The sequence below is a fragment of the Lampetra fluviatilis genome, chromosome 33 (assembly GCF_964198595.1).
Source record: "Lampetra fluviatilis chromosome 33, kcLamFluv1.1, whole genome shotgun sequence".
NCBI classification, from domain to species: Eukaryota; Metazoa; Chordata; class Hyperoartia; order Petromyzontiformes; family Petromyzontidae; genus Lampetra; species Lampetra fluviatilis.
Window position 1 is genome coordinate 9,366,136 of NC_136307.1, and position 20,664 is coordinate 9,386,799.

At 51.9% G+C, this 20,664-nt stretch overlaps 1 protein-coding gene across 1 annotated transcript in view; it reads right to left on the bottom strand.

Annotated features, from left to right (window-relative positions):
* Nucleotides 1-13,372, bottom strand: part of LOC144944140 (uncharacterized) — a 40,276-nt gene extending 26,904 nt beyond the window's left edge. Inside the window, exon 1 of the mRNA XM_078872223.1 lies at nucleotides 12,271-13,372. Within this exon, the coding sequence (XP_078728349.1) occupies nucleotides 12,271-13,275 (1,005 nt within the window). The 5' untranslated portion in view covers nucleotides 13,276-13,372. The remainder of the gene's footprint in view (nucleotides 1-12,270) is intronic.
* Between the last annotated feature and the right edge of the window lie 7,292 nt (nucleotides 13,373-20,664).

Sequence of the window (20,664 nt, forward strand, 5' to 3'; positions counted from 1 at the left end):
CCGAGTTCAATAAAAGATTACCCTCACGATCTTAACCCCCCCCCCATCACGCCGCCCGCTTTGCAGCAGTAGAAGCAACAGCAATAATCCGCGCAGCGCGCTTCGAACACCCTCCACTCCTGCGCGTCAAGGTCACGCTGCTCAGCAACAGAGAGGAGGGAGGGGAGTTGTTGACATGGCAAGGGAGGGGGGGGGGACCTTTAGATCCTTTCCAGGGGCTACTGCGTGACTTGGGGTTTCCCAAGGGATCTACGCGGGGGGGGGGAGTCGAAGGAGGGGGGGGTTGGGGTGGAGGGGAGAGAGTGGGGGGAGGGGTGGTGGGAAATGGTCACGACTCGCTCAGTGATTGATTGCGCAAAAAAAAAGGGAGCGGAAATTAAAGGATGACCCCTTCATTGTGACCACTCTAGGACACGGCAACAGCGCACGTGCACATGGCGATTCGTGCAAAGACAAAGCCGGAACGGTACACGAGGGGGTGGGTGGCCAGCACCACGCCCGGCCGCCTTTGTCTCTCTTTAGCGGCGATGTTTACACACTGTACCAAATACTCATTTGAGGCTGGGTCGAGCTAGGGGAAGCCCTGAACCGGTTCAGATGACTGTCACTGGTGTTGGTCGTGAGCGGGAATCGATGATATTTGGGGAGACAAAGATCTGATTGATTGCATCGACGATGCAAAACGGCGACGCACGCCTGTGAGTCTACGTGTGCGGCACTGCTCTTTGTTTGCGTTGAGTTGGGGTGGGGGACCCCACAATGTATATGGAGTGCCCATGCCAATAGCAGCTGGCATTGGTTTTTAACGAAACGTGAAGATGACGACGCTGCCTGCTGCTGATGAGAGCCAGGCAGAGGTCGAAACCGGTGCCAGACTCCAACAACAGGAGGCTGATAGGACTCATGTTTTCATTATTCTTACGTTGGAGACAGTCTGCAGTTTTGCCTACATTTGTTTCAACCATGCATAGGCGCACGTGCAGATGGACATGTGCATACGTGGGAATATATACATGCGGAAGCGTACGGACGGTCACACGTCGGAGAGAAAGCATGCCTACATTTGCGTATATATGTATATAAGCCCACATCTGTACGCATGGCAGCTTCACGTAGCTTTGTGTCATTTACCTACACGAGCGTGCACAGTGTGTTTTGCATACGGCACCATCGCATACATTTTGCTTGCATGTATGAAAATACAGGGAACCAGGCAACACGCTTGAACACAGAAATCAGATGCACAAAACGAAGACCGCATACACTTGCATTGGCACGTACAGCCAAAACATGCCCGGGTAATGCAGTGGGGCAGTGGTTGGCACACTTGGCCATGAACCCAGCTAGCAGAGTTCAACTCTCGGCTACGGGCAACTTCAGTGGTGAGTGACATCTCTGAACTGGTCCGCGTTTCCACACCCCCCCCCCCCTCCTCGACCTACCCATTTAATACTCTAAGGCTCTTTCGGTAAAGTCACGTAGGTAAGAAATAAATAAATAATAAAATACGTGCAATTAATAATAGAAATAAAATACTAAATCACGACGTTTCGGAGGCAACACAAGCTTCCTTCATCGGGTGTAAAAAGGCACAGCAAAATAACTGTAGTGAGACTTAATTTGTGATGGGACATTGTTATACTGTATAAGTGTATAGGGTAAGAGGAGGGGGGAGGAGCCAAGGAGGACGGGTGCAGGGTGGGGGGGGTCCCCGTTCTCCTTGGCTCCTCCCCCCTCCTCTTACCCTATATATCAATTTCCCATCACAAATTAAGTCTCACTACAGTTATTTTGCTGTGCCTTTTTGCACCCGACGAAGGAAGCTTGTGTTGCCTCCGAAACGTCGTGATTTAGTATTTTATTTATATTATTATTGAGAAATTATTTATTATTTATTTATTTTTCACCAACGTGACTTTACCGGAAAAACCTAAGAGTATGAATCCTTGCAGTCACGAAAGCTTCACATCTAGAAGTACCCATTTAATAACCAGCGTGGTGAAGTATAGTCAAACCCTGCTAATTGCACGGCATGCGGGAAGATACCTCATCGAGCAGTGGATTGACAGACTGGCTGTACACATGCATAGACAGTGTACGGCGGTGATAGCCACCACAATGCGTGTGCCAGGCTAGGTGCACTTTAGGATGGCACATGTACATACAAAGACAAAGATCCCCCGTATAGCCTAAACAGACTGTTGAGGCAAGTGCTGTTAGCGAGCACCAATGAAAGCCGGAACGGCACACGAGGGGGGTGGGTGGACAGCACCACGCCCGGCCGCCTTTGTCTCCCCAGCGGCGATGTCACAAACCATACAAAATACTCATTCGAGGCTGAGTCGACCTAGGAGGGGATGCCCAGGACTGGTTCAGATAATCGCCAATGGGTTGTTGGTGGCCGCGAGAGCGGGAACCGAACTCGGTTCGCCGGGTGTGTTCGCCGGGTGTGCGTGGCCCACGCCCCCCCCCCCCCCGTGTACCCAGTGCTGGACTCGAACCCCCAGAATCTGAGCTCAGGGGCACGAGGAGGAGGAGGAAGAGTGGGAGGGGGAGGACGCTGCCATCTCTCGCTGGCAGCGTTTCCTGTTTTTCAAGCGGCGGTTTCCGTCTCGCGTGGCCGAGGGTTTCCCCTGGCAGCTCGCACAGCGTCACGGGCAACTGCAGCTACGCCGCGGTGGCTGATGGGAGATGTTAACTACCTCGCCTGGTGTGCAGGAGGTCGTGGGTTCGGATCCTGACCCTGACGCCTGCTGTATATTTGGAGTTTGAGTCTCTCTCTCTCTAATCATCATCACGGTGGCTAGGAGATGTCAACTACCTCGCCTGGTGTGCAGGAGATTGTGGGTTCGGATCCTGACCCTGACGCCTGCTGTATATTTGGAGTTTGAGTCTCTCTCTCTAATCATCATCACGGTGGCTTGGAGATGTTAACTACCTCGCCTGGTGTGCAGGAGATTGTGGGTTCGGATCCTGACCATGACGCCTGCTGTATATTTGGAGTTTGCGTCTCTCTCTCTCTCATCATCATCACGGTGGCTAGGAGATGTTGACTATCTCGCCTGGTATGCAGGAGGTCGTGAGTTCGGATCCTGACACTGACGCCTGCTGTATATTTGGAGTCTGCGTCTCTCTCTCTCATCATCATCATCAAGGTGGCTAGGAGATGTTAACTACTTCGCCTGGTGTGCAGGAGGTCGTGCGTTCGGATCCTGACCCTGACGCCTGCTGTATATTTGGAGTTTGCATGCCTTTCTCTCTCTCTCCGTGGTAGCGTGGATTTTTCTCCGGGTCCTCCGGTTTTTTTGTCCTCCACATTTACAATCAAAGTGCCTTCGGAGTACGTGCCTGCTATGAATGTCCACGTGATAATCCGCCACTTCGTCGAGCTCGCATTTGTGGCCACGTCGCGTCTGACAAAGAGCTGTGCTGCTCACTGGGCCTCACCAGGTCAAATCAAAACAAATAGTTTTAGTTGTTTTCGTGTTGAACCGCCAAGCCCAGTTACTGCCACGTCTAAAGGGGTTACCGCTGAGTTCAGCATAACGGAAGGTCAGGCTTAGAGTCAGGGTTCAGGTCAGGGTCAGGGTTTAGGCCAGGGTTAGGGTCAGAGTTCAGGCCAGGGTTAGGGTCGGAGTTCAGGCCAGGGTTAGGGTCAGAGTTCAGGCCAGGGTTAGGGTCAGAGTTCAGGTCAGGGTTAGGGTCAAGGTTAGGGTCAGGGTTCAGGTCAGGGTTAGGGTCAGAGTTCAAGCCAGGGTTAGGGTCAGAGTTCAGGTCAGGCTTAAGGTCAGGGTTCAGGTCATGGTTAGGGTTCAGGCCAGGGTTAGGGTCAGAGTTCAGGCCAGGGTTAGGGTCAGGGTTCAGGTCAGAGTTAGGGTCAAAGTTCAGGCCAGGGTTAGGGTCAGGGTATGTACACCGCCACGGGCTCACCGTCGAGTTTAGGGCGTAGGTGTTGTTTGCGAACGCCTATTAAGGTCGGCACGGTGGGACATCGAGAGGTTAAGTGGCCAACACCACCCCCGGCCGCCTTTGTCTCCCGTGGCGATGTTTACACAGCGCACCTATATGCAGGCGCACGCAGGAGGGCCGTTAAAGCAAACAGACGCGCATTAGAGCCTTTGTATGGGTTTAAACTTTCTCTTTAAAGTGATTGACCACCGCTGGTGCATGAGACACTGGGCAAATATTTGCGTCCTCCATCATCATTATCACTCTCATCCATCGCTCATCGTCATCATCCCCAATCCATCTCCATCAGGATGGAGCGGTGGCGCAGGTGGTTTACGCACTGCTGCTATTGCTATGGTGAAAGTCAACAGCTGCTAAGGTACCCTTGCTGCTTGCTGCTACTCCTACTGACACTGATACAGCTGCTGACAATGGCTGCTGTCACTGCTTCTACTAAGAACAAGCATTGTTGCTGTTATCAGGGAAGCTATTGCTGCTGCAACAGCCACTACTGCCACTACTGCTGCTGCAACAGCCACTACACTCCCTGCTGCTACTGCTGTTACACTCTCTGCTGCTACTGCTGCTACACTCCCTGCTGCTACTGCTGCTACAATCTCTGCTGCTACTGCTGCTACAACAGCCGCTATGCTCACTGCTGCTACTGCTGCTACACTCCCTGCTGCTATTGCTGCTACACTCTCTGCTGCTACTGCTGCTACAACAACCGTTATGCTTCCTGCTGCTACTGCTGCTACACTCTCTGCTGCTACACTCCCTGCTGCTACTGCTGCTACACTCTCTGCTGCTACACTCCCTGCTGCTACTGCTGCTACACTCCCTGCTGCTACAACAGCTGCTACTGCTGCTACACTCTCTGCTGCTACACTCCCTGCTGCTACTGCTGCTACACTCCCTGCTGCTACAACAGCTGCTATTGCTGCTACACTCCCTGCTGCTACTGCTGCTACACTCTCTGCTACTACACTCCCTGCTGCTACTGCTGCTACAACAGCTGCTATTGCTGCTACACTCCCTGCTGCTACACTCCCTGCTGCTACAACAGCTGCTACTGCTGCTACACTCACTGCTGCTACTGCTGCTACAACAGCTGCTACTGCTACTACACTCCCTGCTGCTACTGCTGCTACAACAGCTGCTATTGCTGCTACACTCCCTGCTGCTACACTCCCTGCTGCTACAACAGCTGCTACTGCTGCTACACTCACTGCTGCTACTGCTGCTACAACAGCTGCTATTGCTGCTACACTCCCTGCTGCTACACTCCCTGCTGCTACAACAGCTGCTACTGCTGCTACACTCACTGCTGCTACTGCTGCTACAACAGCTGCTACTGCTGCTACACTCCCTGCTGCTACACTCCCTGCTGCTACAACAGCTGCTACTGCTGCTACACTCCCTGCTGCTACACTCCCTGCTGCGACTGCTGCTGCTGTTTGTGCATCAGCCCGGGCCTCCGCTGCGCGTGCTTCTCTCTCGCCTTTCGACTCCAGATAAGCGCGCGCCCAGTGGAAAAATCCGAGTGGGGGTGGAGGAGGGGGGGGGGACCCCGATAAGGGGGTTCCGATAAGAGGAACCGCAGAGCGGGACCCGTGGAGGGGGGGGGTGCGGATTTACCCCCCCCCACCAGCTTAGCCTACCCCCGCCCCCGTCACTTCTACTCACCACCCACGCCAACCCCCCCCCATCACTTCTCTCAAGCGCAAACGTCTCAACCCCCCCACCCCCCACTTTATTTTCGTCCCCCCCCCCATCTCGCCACCACGGGGTGTTGTTGCGTGGGTGTGTGTAATATGATCTTACAATGTGTGTAATATTTGAGTGCGGTATTCTTCACGAATTTTAAGAGGCTGGGTGTGTGTGGGGGGGGCACTTTCGACGATAAGAAATCATCAGCGTGAGGACCGCCACGCATTTGAAGCCATTGGTGGTGGGAGAGGAGGGGGGGATTGACAGCAGCACGATGATGATGATGGGGGTGCAACCAGCGGTCACACGAAAGGCCACCCGGAGGAGCTTCCAGTGGCTTGCAATGAAGAGCGACGCTTTTCGCGCACAACCCTTGCATATGAAGCGATAAGAAGAGGTGGTAGCCTACGCTTTGTTTTTTTCGGTAAAGTCACGTAGGTAAAAAAAATTACTAAAATAAATTAAAACAACTAAATTAAATCGCGACGTTTCGGACACAACACAAGCGTCCGTCATCAGGTGGGAAAGCATGGCCTACTGCTGATGCAGACTGGCAATAAAAAACAGCTGTTCATACACCAAATGGATACCTTTTGCAAGGAATCCAGTCTGCATTAACCGCGCATACTTGTGGTGAACATGCAACAAAAAAACGTGCTCTTATAATTAATCATATGCATTGTCTTTCAAACTGATTGGCCTACACTGGAGACATCCTTTTTCGTGGCCTTGTTTCACCAGTGTTGGACCAGAGAGCGCCAAAAGGTATCAAAGTATTCATATCTCGGTTTGAGCAATTAAAATCTTTACTTTGACATTAGCAAAAAAAAAGGGTCCCATGACAGAGCTCTTGCATAGTTTGACTTCAGAATGTTCTAGAATTTGTCTTGAGATCCGTACAAACAAAAGGCCACCACCGCGATGCCGCCTCTGCGATGGGGCTTGCTCCGAGGGCGTTCATCCACCCGCCCATGTGTGGCCAGAGGCGATCTCGTCGTGAAACTTGTCCCCCCGCTGTGTTTCGTCAAAAATAACAACAATCTCACCACGGTGGCCAGGAGATGTTAACTACCTCGCCAGGTCTACAGGAGGCCTTGGCTTCGATCCTGACCCCTGACGCCTGCTGTACATTTGGAGTCTGCGTGTCTCTCTCTCATCATCATCACGGTGGCTAGGCGATGTTAACTACCTCGCTAGGTATACAGGAGGTTGTGGGTTCGATCCCGACCCCTGACGCCTGCTGCTGCTGCTGTATATTTGGAGTGTGCGGTGTCTCTCTCCCTCGTGGTCGCATGGATTTTTCTCCGGGTCCTCCGGCCTTCCTGAGACCAGCTTCAGGGGGGGGGGGGGGGGCTCCTGCGAGCAAGGTCACCGAAGCTAAGCAGGGACTTTGAACCTGGAGTAGTGATTGGATGGGGGCATCCACCACCACGGATAACAGGTGCTATAGGCTGCTGCTGCTGCTGTGGGGCTACGTTTTGGGCAGCAGAGGGCAGTTCAGTGCCTATGCTTGGGAATAGATGTACTTGTGCTATTTGAACTTTATACTTTATTTCTATTTATAATGTTTTTCGATATTTCCTATACTTTGCACACCAATCGTGTTGTATTGCTTGTTGCTGTAAGTTTCTGACCCCGTTGCCCCTACCGGAACATCTGTGGAAAAAGAGCTTCATAGTTCATCGGATTTCTCCAGGATACATAAAAATTTCGTTTCTGACATTGGTGTATTGCACTTGTGCTTTGACGTCTATGTCCCTCTGTTTCACAGTCCACACTGACCAGCGTGGTGAAGTATGGTCAAATAACCACCCACGACCCGCATGGCCACTAGAGGCCCTCATCCAGCAGTGGATTAACAACGGTAATCCAAGGTGCGTTTAACTTAGATCCCCTTACACCTGTAGCTCGTGCAGGTGTGCAGAAGATCCATCCCCCGAAACGTCACCAATCATCGAGGGTGTTTCCTTTTAAGGGCGCAGTTAACAACGACGAATGTGTTGTCGAGTGTTGTTGTTAATTTCGCTTGGGCACCACTGCCAACCCAACAGCAGTAGCGGCAATGAGCAAAACAAAACATAAGTGATATGATTAACAGCGATCTTGCGTTGGTGCAGTGCCAAACTAAGTTTGATCGTGAGCCCGGGGCTGTCATAGTTTTGGAGGTGCTGCTGCTCTTTGCAAATGCATTTCCTATTGTGGCTGTTGTTGTTGTTGGTGGTGGTGTTGAATGGGCTTTGTCTGGTAGGGTGGGGATGGTTTAGTGGTATTTGTACAATAGAACCCCTGACTTGAAGCTTTCGTGACTGCAGGAATTCATATTCTTTGGGTCTTTCGGTAATGTCACGTAGATAGGTTCAAGGAAAATAACAAACAATAACATATATAATAAATGTTTTTTGTTATTTTCTTTGAACCTATCTACGTGACTTTACCGAAAAACCCAAAGAATGGTAGAACTCCTCTTAATTACCACCCCTATTACCGACTAATCGCTTAACGACGGGCCTCCATAGAGCCAATGTGTAGTGTATAGCGTAGTGTATAGTAGTATAGTGTATAGTGTAGTGTATAGTAGTGTAGTGTGTAGTAGTGTAGTGTACAGTGTAGTGTGTAGTAGTGTAGTGTACAGTGTAGTGTAGTGTATAGTAGTGTAGTGTATAGTAGTGTCGTGTATAGTAGTGTAGTGTATAGTGTAGTGTATAGTAGTGTAGTGTATAGTGTAGTGTATAGTAGTGTAGTGTATAGTGTAGTATATAGCAGTGTAGTGTATAGTGTAGTGTATAGTATATAGTAGTGTAGTGTATAGTAGTGTAGTGTATAGTAGTCTAGTGTATAGTGTAGTGTATAGTAGTGCAGTGTATAGTGTAGTGTATAATAGTGTATAGTGTAGTGTATAGTAGTGTATAGTGTAGTGTATAGTAGTGTAGTGTATAGTAGTGTAGTGCATAGTGTAGTGTATAGTGTATAGTAGTGTAGTGTATAGTAGTGTATAGTGTAGTGTATAGTAGTGTAGTGTACAGTGTAGTGTATAGTAGTGTAGTGTACAGTGTAGTGTATAGTAGTGTAGTGTATAGTAGTATAGTGCATAGTGTAGTGTATAGTAGTGTAGTGTATAGTAGTGTAGTGTATAGTGTACAGTGTAGTGTATAGTAGTGTAGTGCATAGTGTAGTGCATAGTAGTGTAGTGTATAGTGTAGTGTATAGTAGTGTAGTGTATAGTAGTGTAGTGTATAGTGTAATGTATAGTAGTGTAGTGTATAGTGTAGTGTATAATAGTGTAGTGCATAGTGTAATGTATAGTAGTGTAGTGCATAGTGTAGTGTATAGTAGTGTAGTGTATAGTAGTGTAGTGTACAGTGTAGTGTATAGTAGTGTAGTACATAGTGTAGTGTATAGTACGACGGACCTCCATAGAGCCCAATGTATTCGCCAACCGACCATTCCCCTGTTAACGTTGGGCTGTTGTAGGTATAGTAAATATTAATTAATGCATCGATTAACCGCGTTTCTGTTAATAGTATGTGTTTATAATGTTGTGAGGATCTTTAGATATTAATATCCATTGTTTAAACATTATAAAGTACGTTTTTTGGGTAAAAAAGGGGGTAACCTTCGATGCTATCGGAACAAATAAAGCCTTTAACATGCATCTCCGATACTCGCTCAACGACCAAATCACTTAACGACCCAATTCATGGAACCAATCACCGTCGTTAAGCGGGGTTCTACTGTGTGTTTGGGTGATTTGTTTAACTTTCTTGTACTTTGCACTGCTGTCGTATTTTTGCACTGTTTGTTGTTGGAAAGTTCTTGCCCGCCACCCCGACTGAACATCTGTGAAAAGCGCAGCTTCACAGATCATCGGATTCCTCTGGTGTAAATAAACACATTGTCCTGCGGAGGGAGCTGGTAGGAACGTTGGGTTGCTCGGTCAATGGCCTGCAGGGTCAACGGCGGCGTGGTGGATTCCGCAAATATGCCCGACTGTGATACCGCGCAGAGAAAAGCCAGTGGCGTCGTTTCAAGTGCAGAGCTGCACGTGATTCTGCAATTATTAGTAGTAGTAGCATTATTGTTGTTGTTGTTGTCAACGAACGCAACTGCTGCAACGGTGGTCGAGACTAGCCACGGAGTGCCGGTCAAAGGGAGGGAAAAAACACGACGCTCAAGAAGGACGTACGTCCACCCAGTGCCGGATTAAGCTAGTGCGGGGCCTGTAGCATATGTTGTTATAAAGGGGCACTAAATACCAACAACAAAAAAGCACGTAAATATTAAAACGCAAATTTGTGACTTCCATAGTAGGGTAATTGTATTTTTGCATTTGCTATACAGCCAGATAATACCACAAATCGCTAACCTTAAACACCCAATCGCTCATAAAAGTCGAAGGCGGTATAGTACTATAGTAATAGAGCAAGTGCAGAATCACTGAACCGGAATTGATCGCTTGAAAGCGTTTAGCGCGGGGCCCTTGAAAGTGCGGGGACCGTAGCAGGTATAGCGACTTGTGCTACCGGATGGGGTGGACTCTTGAGGCCTTCATCTAGCAGTGGATAGATCGTGGACCGATAATGACGTTGAAATAATAATGATGTTAATAATATTATTTATTTAACAAGGGAAGATGTGGTAATTGGAGCCACGTGTGCGGCGGGGGGTGGGGGGGAAACCAAAGTGCCCGGAGAAAACCCACCGGTGCATTCGAGGGGACATTGCTCGTCAAGGTGGGTGCATCTTCTTGGTTCTTTCGGTAAAGTCACGTAAAATGGAAATAAAAAAATAATAAAAATAAAACATAATAAAATAATTCTCACGACGTTTCGGCCACAAAGCAAGCAGCCGTCCTCATTCTACGTGACTTTACCGAAAGAACCAAGAAGATGAATCCCTGCAGTCACGAAAGCTTTAAATCGAAATTTAAGGTGGGTGCAGTTGCACGTACCCACTTGCTGTGCTGCCATCTCATAGATCAGTGCGGTTCTTTACTGAAGTCTGCACTCCCCCCCCCCCCCCCTTTGGTTCTCTGAAAGGGAATCTCGCAGCCCCAGGGGATGCGTGGACCCCGAAGGTCAAGAACCACCAACTTCTTGAGCAATTGCTTTGTGTGTGTTGGTTTGTTGTCCTTTCCCCGCGCCTCCGATTAGCACGGTTGGCTACGTACGGTGCGAAAGAAGTTCAACATACAAAGGCCACGACGCAATGTGGTGGTCAATAGACGCTGCAGGGAAGACGTACCCCCTGCCATATGAATGTGGAATGTCCATCACTGACGCTGTGCCAACAAAGGAGATGCACACACACATACATATACACACGCACACGTGTACAAAGATCCACCGTGTAGGCTTAAAGACTGTTCGGGAAAGTCCTATTAGCGATGGCCGATAAATCAGCCGTGCGAGAAACACGCCTTGCGAACCAACCCCCGGCCGCCTTTGTCTCCCCATTGCTGATGTCTGCGCACCGTAACCAAGTACTGTACTCATTTATGGCTGAGTCGCCCTAGGGGAGGCCACGGACCGGTTCAGTTATCATCATCATCCGCCGCTGAGATGTTAGCCGTGGCTGGGCAGCGCACTTGGACTGGGCGTTGTCGCGTAACGCGGTGCGCTAACCACTGCGCCACTACTCCCAAAACACAACAACAGCCGCCATTCGCCAATGCGTGCCGGTGACGTCACAACAGCTCTCGTGCCAGGCTAGGTTGCCCCTTTTTTGGGGCCACGTGGAAATGTCGTCATAGGCTCGCTGGCACACAAAAAGAAGGTCAGGGGACAGAGCCAGCTAACAGGGTATGTTGTCAATCCACTGCTGGATGCCACTGCTGAATGAGGACCTCCCTAAGCCGCAGGGGGTTATCTGAAGCACACTTCCCCACGCTGGTCTGTGTGGTATCGGTAGGCACAGCAGAACCGCGTGGTGACTTCGTTCATTCGGGTTAACTGAGACGACTGCGCCGCTGTTGTTGCTGGATTCTCCAGAAGCAACAGGCAATGGCTGCGGCTCGGCCACGTGGAAATTAGATAAAGACAAAGATCCCCCACACACACCCCGCAAAGCCTAACACCGGCTGTTGGGGGCAAGTGCTGTTCGCGAGTAGCAGCACCTGTGAGGGCCGGCACTGTGGCACACGAGGTGGTGGCTGGCAAACGCCAAACCGGGCCACATTTGTCCAACAAGCGTCGATGTTTACACACCGCGCCAGGTAACGTATTTAAGGTTGAGTTGACCTAGGGGGAGACGTAGAACCGGTTCAAACACGTCACGTGAAATAGCAATGAAGACAAAGATACCCCGTATAGCCTTAACATCATACACTTGGGGCAAGTGCTGTCAGCGAGCACCTATGAAGGCCGGCAGTGTGGCACACGAATAGGTGGCTGGGTGGCCAACACCACGCCCGGCCGCCTTTGTCTCCCCAGTGGCGATGGTCACACATCGCACCAGAAACGCATTACTCATCTGAGCCCGAGTCGCACCTCCGATGAGCACGTTTGACCACGCACGGCCTCGTAAAAAGAATCCCAGCAGACACAAACCCGGGGGCCGCGCTTCAAGTAAGAATTCGTCCACGCGCACACGAAACACACCAAAATCCCTCCTCACCGTGGGTCGCTTGTTCGGCTCTCCATTGGCCGCCTTCCTCTGGCCCTGTCCTTCAGCCCCCGGCCACTCTTGACCTCCTCCTCCTCCTCCTCCCTCGGACTCCTCGCACGACGAGGACAGAAGTCCGTCGGATGAGGACGCCGAGTGGACGCGCTGCGGAGACGGGGACCGGCTCGCGGCCACGTCCGCGGGACTCAATCCGCGCGTCTCCGCCGCAGCCGCGAATCCCACGGCCCCGTCCGACGAACTCGCCGCCTCGTTCGAGTCCGACTCACGGCGATCGCTCTCGTGCTCGGTCACGGTGACCACCGGGAGGGGTCCCGACCCACCGTTCATCTCCTCCCGGGAGGAGACCCCCCGCTCGTCCGTGCTGGTGGCGGTGGCCGTCTGCGGATGGCGATCCTCCTTGATCTTCTTCTTGCACCGCGAGACGGATCCGGGGCTGGCTTGGTGGCGATGGACTTTGATCCTGCTGCTGCTGGTGCTGCTGCTGCTGCTGGTGCCGCTGCTGCTGCTGCTGGTGATCATGCTCACCTCTTCCGATGGCGCCGTTGCCTCCTGCCCGGATCCATTCTCCGTCGTGCACAACCGATCCAGGCCGAGGGTATTGCGCGCGTCCGAGGTGCCGCTGCCGATGGCAGGTGGCTGCCCTGCCACGCGGTCGCCGCTCTGCCGCCTGCCGGTCTCACGTGCTCCGGCGATGTCCGCTAAGACACTCACACCGCCACCGCCGCCACCGCAAATGTCAGGGGTCGGGTTCGACTCGAGATTCAGGTCTCCTCCTCCTCCTCCCCCCTCCTCCATCTGACTGCCGCTGCCGCCGTGGGTGGAGTCCACCCCAGGGAATCCGCCGGTTTCGCTTGGACGGACCCCCATGGCGTGGTCTCCCCTAGACCTCGTGGTTTCCTCCTCCTCCACCACCTCCACTTCCACCTCTTCCTCCACTTCTTCTTTCTCCTCCTCCGCCGCCGCCTCCGAGCGCGCGCTCACAGACCTCGTCTCCATGCCGGCCGCACAGCCATTCCGCGGTGGCAGCGCTTCTTGCGACCTGGGGCGAGCGGAGCGAACTGGAGTCCGTGCCGCGCTGCTGATGATGATGATGATGCTGATGATGATGCTGCTGATGATGATGCTGCTGATGATGATGCAATATACAGCACTCGATGCTGCTGCTGATGATGCTGACGATGATGCAAGTGACAGTACTCGATCCTGCAACTGGCGGTGATGATGATGCTGATAATGATGGCAATAAAGCAATCTACGTGATTCTGCTACTACTGATGATGACACGTCAGATTCTGTGTTGAGTAGACGACATCTACTTGATACAATTGATGTGACGGTGGCTTCTGCCGATACTGCTGCCGACAAAGATGCGTCTCTACCGTGCGCGAAATGTGTTTGGTAGTTCACGTCTCCCAGTCACCTGCTCCAAAACCAAGCGTGCAACCCCCCGATGACTCCGCTGCTACGAGGTGCTGATGCCGATATTGACGCCAGTAGAGCTGCTGCCGATGCTGATGATGATGCTGATGCTGCTGCTGATGATGATGCTGCTGATGATGATGCTGCTGCTGATGATGATGCTGATGCTGCTGCTGATGATGCTGCTGCTGCTGATAATGCTGCTGCTGATGATGCTGATGATGAGAGCTAGGCGGGCGGCTCTATGGTTCCGCAGCGAGAGAGCGACGGGTCCCCGACGCACGGGCGCGCTGAGATCGCTGCTGCCCGTCGGGGAACCACTCGGCACGAGCAGAGGGGCACGGCGACGTCGAGTCTTGCGGGAGTCGACGGTGCAGGCTGCGTGCGACACAGCGAGAGAGGCGGACGAGACAGAGTCGGAGGGAGAGATGAGAGAGAGATGAGAGAGAGAAGAGGGAGACTTGTTCCGGCTGGAGAGCGCGCGCAGCACCGCAGACGCTCGCGTGTGCGCCGCGCAGAGGAGCGACCCTTTAAGGGGATCCCCCCGGCGACGTCGTCATCGGGGCGAACCTCGCGCGTCACTCGAGCGGTTTTACATATACAGTGCGCGTGTGTGTTAGTGCCCGTGTGTTTGTGTGTGCGCGTGTGTGTGCGTGTGTGTGTGTCTGTGTGTGCGTGTGTGTGTGTGCGTGTGTGTGTGTGCGCGCGGGCGTGCGCGTTTGTGCCCGTGTGTGTATGTGCGAGTGTGTGCGCGCCCGTGTGTATGTGTGTGTGGGGAGCGGTGGTGTAGCGGTTAGCGCTACGCTGCGAACCGAGTTCGATTCGCCGCTCATGGTTAACACCAGTGACGGATTATCTGAACCGGTCCTGGGCCTCCCCTAGGTCGACTCAGCCTCAAATGAGTACCTGGTGCGATGACAAAGGCGGCCGGGCGTGGTGTTGGCCACCCAACCCTGGTGTGCCGTGCCGGCCTTAATAGGTGCTCGCTAACAGCACTTGCCCCTACAGTCTAAGGCTACACGGGGGATCTTTGTCTGTGTGTGCGCGTGTTGTCTGTCTGTCTAGGGAGTGGAGGCGCAGCGGTTAGCGCGGCCGCGCGCGCTGTGAACCCCCTTCAACCCGAGTTCGATTCGCCCGCTCACGGTCGCCAGCGCCAGTGACGGATTATCTGAACCGGTCCTGGGCCTCCCCTAGGTCGACTAAGCCATAAATGACTACATGGTGCGGTGTGTAAACATTAGCACTGGGAAGACAAAGGCGACCGGGCGTGGTGCTGGCCACCCACCCAGCTGTCCGGGCTCGGAGCGCAGTGCGTGAACCATGACAAATACAAAGATCCCCCGTATAGCATTAACACACTGTTGGGGCAAGTGCTGTTCGCGAGCACCTGTGAAGGCCGTCACGGCCTTCACAAGCGTCCCTGGTGGGTGGCCGTGAGCGGGAATGGAATCCGGGTCGCTGGGTTTTACAAGCTGAGCGCGCTCACCACTGCGCCACCGCTCCCCACGCACACGGTCACGCAGTGGGGCTTTCCTGGGTGGGATAATTATTTTATTATTTTTTTAAATACGTTTCCAGAACATTCCCGATCTCGTCAGTTCTCGGACCCTACGCAGGCCAGTGCAGCAAAAATCCATTGTTGTACTGTACTTCTAAACCCCTTTCTTCTTCTTGACTAAAACTATTACCATCACTATATGGTATATACGGCGCTTGGGCAGTGCAATTTCACACGTATCACCGCCCTATTCAGCTTTGAGCCATCGGTGCAATGTCGACGTTCCTATGGCGGGGACCAGTACGTCCACAGCACCCGCCGAGCGGTGCAGCCGCGCCAGGAACCTTTTACTGACCCCGCCTGACCCTTCGTGTTGAAGGTTCAACAACTATTTTTAGCCACCACGGGACAATTGCAATGATTTAACCAGAGCAGACGGGCTCCCGCTTGCTGTACTGCCATCTGCTGGCCACCAACCCTCGCCTCCCCGAAGCGAGGTTTTGGGAATGTCACAAAATCTCTGCGTGTTCCACCAACCCCCAGCCAGATTTGTGGAGAAAACCTCCTGTTTCATTCCCTAAATAGAGGGAATGATGTGATAACGTCACTTGTGAGCCCTTCTTATGCGAAAGCCAGAGGTGGGGGGGGGGGTTTAATGAAGGCAAATAAATTACAATGGGTATCCATTACCGGGAGGGCTATTCATATGGTAATCGACGGACATTATGCATGCACCTTGTTCGTGTACATCCTGTGGTTTGTGTGCACGAAAATAGCAGTACCTGTGACTGTCTGCTCGCAGGTAACCCCCATCGACGTATAGCGAAACGTCGGACTCAGATTGTAAATGCTGTGGATTTGCTCTCCAACACACCGATTAGAACTGTGCTAGTAACGAATTCGCATTTTCTGTTGGCCGTGTCGGATGGCGGCGGGTTTAAAAACGACACATTTATATATTTACGCGATCTAACCCAAGAAAAAAAATGACCCGTATTACGGAACTTGTATTTTTGTCAGGAGTGCCCTCTCACGTTGGGGGTGTTCGAGACAATTCCACTCTTAGGCATTTTGACTTCGCGTGGGCGGAATTCCGGCGAAACCCATCGCGCTCACACACGAGGGGGTGACACTGAAGCGGTGTACCAGCGGGCTGATGACGTTGTCAGGCGAGTAGAAAGAAAATAAATTAAATAATAGAATACGACGTTTCGATTGCAACACAAGCAATCGTCATCAGGTAGAACTTAAATTGAGAGAGAGAGACAAAACACAGATACGGAGACATACAGACAGACACACAAGCAAAGAGAGACAACACAAAGACACAGAGAGAGAGAGACACACACAGAGAGAGACACAGAGAGAGAGACACACAGAGAGACAACACAGAGAGGGACAACACAGAGAGAGACACAGAGAGAGACAACAAAGAGACACACAGAGAGAGACACACAGAGAGACACACAGAGAGAGACACACAGAGAGAGAGAACAAAGAGACACACAGAGAGAGACACACAGAGAGACACACAGAGAGAGACACACAGAGAGACACACAGAGAGAGACACACAGAGAGACACACAGAGAGAGAGAACAAAGAGACACACAGAGAGAGACACACAGAGAGACAAACAGAGAGAGACACAGAGAGAGACAACAAAGAGACACACAGAGAGAGACACACAGAGAGACACACAGAGAGAGACACACAGAGAGAGAGAACAAAGAGACACACAGAGAGAGACACACAGAGAGACACACAGAGAGAGACACAGAGAGAGACAACAAAGAGACACACAGAGAGACACACCCATGTTGTCTGTGTGTCTTGAATTGATTTTCTTTCTAAGTGACTTTACCGCAAGAACCAAAGAGTAATTCCTGCAGTCACGAAAGCTTCAAATCAAGTTATCAGGCCAGTTTGTATTTTAATGCAATTGGCTTCGTTACGCCGGGCCAATGTTCGGACTCGGGGTCTGTTTCACTTCAGTACAAACCGAGCAATCGTCGCAGTACCAGCAGGAAGCCCATGCACTTAGCCACGCGAAGGGTACGTGTTTAATGCTCTCGCAGGCATGGGCCTACACGATACCAGGTAGTGGATGGGGCAGAGGCGTTGGGGTGCGGGGTGGACATTTAACATCACTGTTACATTGCTTTTATGGCTTCATTTTGGTGATTTCGAAAAGTTTTTTAGTGTGGCCATGTTTGTTTGTTGTAGTACGGAGTGAGACTGATGGCCTTCAACTAAGTTGTCTTGTGGTTGTTGTTGTTGTTTGACTTGCATCCCACTGGGATTTTTGCACACAGCGTTGGTGTACGGTGCTTTTTCTGCAATATTTTGCCGTCTTTTCTTGGATTTTCTGTTTGCACATAGTCACATAGTCACTTTAAGGTGTTTTCTTGTTCATGTTTTTGCTTGTTACGTTTTTACCCGATTCAAGAGCCGAATGGCTCACAGTGCTACACCAAACAAATGAAAACATGAAAAAACTGAAAAACTGAAAACTACCTTGCCCATGGTTTCAACTTCCGCGCCAGGCGATGGAACAGAACGAGCAAGTCCAGCTGCGCTAATCATTGCATCTGCAAGCCTATAACACCTGTGAATCCCCCACCCCCTCACCCCCACCGCCCACCGCACAGAGTCTCTCCCATGTAAGGTAACAACAAAGCAACCCGCGTGCTCGGATCTGCTCAGCTTCGTCCGAACGGTTAGAAACTATGTTGGCGGCCACTCGACTCCGCCCTGACATCACCTGGGGGGTGGTGGGGGTGGTGATGACGAGAGGAAGAATGTGAACCGAGGGGCCCAACCAGGGACGCCGCTTGGAATGTCCTCGCTGCAATGCTGAGACAGCGCGATGCGAACGCGCCGTGACACTCGACTGAAGCGGGGGGGGGGGCTTTCAACCGGGGTGGCACGCGGAATCCCCCTGGGGGGTGGTGGTGGGGGGGAGGGGGTCACGTGATGTGATTTATAAATCTTGATTTGAAGCTTTCGTGACTGTAGGAATCTATCCTCTTTGAGTCTTTCGGTGAAGTCACGTGGGTAGAGAATTGATAGATCACGACGTTTCAATCACAACACAAGCACTCGTCTTCAGGTGAGAGAGAGAAAGCTACTGCAACACGAGGTCTTATATAGGCCTGAGATGGTGCAGCCTCAGTGTAAGAGGGCGGGCTAGAGATGGCCTCCCTGAGGCTGTGGAAGTGGCTATTGAATTGTGAGAGATTAGCATGTCGATGTACGAGCTGAGTATGTCAATGCATCGGTGACTTGCCTAGTATGTCGCAGCATCGGTGACTGAGCGAGAAGGACATTCAGTCCGTCAATACAAAGACATCCAACCTAATAATGCAACTCAGAGAGTCGGCTCAAAATGTGTGAAATTATGTCGTCGGTGAGAGTCATCGGTGAATAATCGCGCACGAATCTGCCGATGTGAAACGACAACGCTAACATTTTGAATCCATTTGGTAGCCCTGAACGATTTAAAATACCCTTCCAAATCCATTGTCCGTAAACAACGCGGTTTTAGCCGAGAGCAACCAGCGAGCGTCAACAAATTACGCCACGCGTAATGAGCGAACTCGGTTGAAACAAAATTCAACAAGGGGGGGAGGGGGGGTGGTGCTTCCAGTTGCCGACAAAGGTTGCCAATAACCACAGCTCTACAAGGACAACGCCACTTACGCCGCTGTTCCATTCTCGTGCGTGGCAGCAGCAGCAGTAGCAGCGTGTTCAGCCAGCAGCAGCTGAGATGCCACCGTCGTGGGTAGGGCCGCCTTGCTGGCCACGACCGTCGTGGGTAGGGCCGCCCTACTGGTCACGACGAGAGGGCCCCGCTGGGGTGACGGCTTCTTGCTACTTCGCCGTTGAAGAGGGACTGGCGGACGGACGGACGGAGGTCGTGAATTCGATTCCCACCCACCGCGTGTCACGGCGATGCGACGTCAATCCGCTGCTGGATGAGGGCCTCCCCGCTAGGCATAGAACGTTGGTTCTAACGTTGGTTCTAACCACATGCCAACGGGTGGCATGCGAACCGGACCTCACCATGCCTTGTTGTGTCAAGGAGGTTGTCTAACCATACTTTACCACAATGGTCAGTCCGGGTTGGTGAAGGGGGGGGGGGCGAGGAGAGTGGATGATGGTGGGGATAGTAGTATTACTACTAATTATAATGCTATTATAACGCGCACGTTTGGCTCCGTACGGTGCAAAAGAAGTTCAACGTACATACATAGATGACAGGAATTGTGCAGCGCGGAGGCGCTGAGCTCAGTGTTTGACGATCGAAAGTCCAGTGGGGGGGGGTGGGGGTGGGTGGGAGAGTGCTTTAAGTGCTCCTGAAAAGTCATCGGAGGTTGAACTCCACTGCTGCCGCTGTGACTGTCAAGCGGGGTGCACGATGGGCGCGTTCCAGGCGGCGACGCAGCGGCTGCCACGGAGAATCGGCCCCTGGGAGTGGCGGTGCCTGGGTCCCTGGGTGGAGAGAGGAGCAGGAGGGGGGTGAGAGTGGCAGTGGCGGTGCCTGGGTCCCTGGGTGGAGAGAGGGGCAGGAGGAGGGGTGGCTGTGGCGCTCGGGAGAAACTGGGCACAGCAATGACGGTCCCGGCGTTCTTAGCGCTCGTAAAAAAATAACTTTAACACTTTTACTGGACGGGATGTCCAAACGGCTTTCAATTTAACTTGTTGTAAGTGGACTTTGACATTTCCCCTGCTCGTATCAGTGTCTCAATGCGTACGCGAGACGCATCTTTAAAATAGTACACGTCAGATTTAATGTGAATTCCATTGTTTAGAGTTGTTTTTTATATCGGTGTCCGAGAGGTGGGTAAGCATGGAACAAATTAAGAGCCCACAGTAAAATTCCGAAACAGGTTTAAGGTTCCATGGTGACGTTATTATTATTTTATTGTTTTGTGTAATTACTTTTATGACCATGATATGCACCGTGTAGGGCCCCCTTTTTCTCAGTCCACTGCTGGATGAGAATCTCTGCACGTCGCGCGGGTCGTGGGGTCTTCTTTGACCATACTTCACCACTGCGGCTCAATGCCAGTTGGTATTGGCCAGGGGCAATAGAGGAGAGCATGAGAGTACAGCACGACACAGCGGCACGCTACGACACGTGTCACGTGCATGGCGGTCGCCTATCCAAGCACTATCCTGGATCAAACCTGCTGAGCTTTAGAGGTCTGATGGGATTGCGCCATATTCCATGTGATTGGATCATAATGGGATTATCAGCTTGAAATTACGGACTCTGAATTAGACCCGTTGATTGTCGCGGTCAGGGGTTTCTGAGCGACGGTGTCCTGTCTCCAGCCCTGAGACGACGGTGGTGAACACTCCGCGTTCATATGGCGGGGACGAGGTCATCCAAAGGACAACCCGCAGGCTTTATTTGTAATTTTAGACGACAGACCAGCGGGCAAGTGAATACGCAAAACAATGC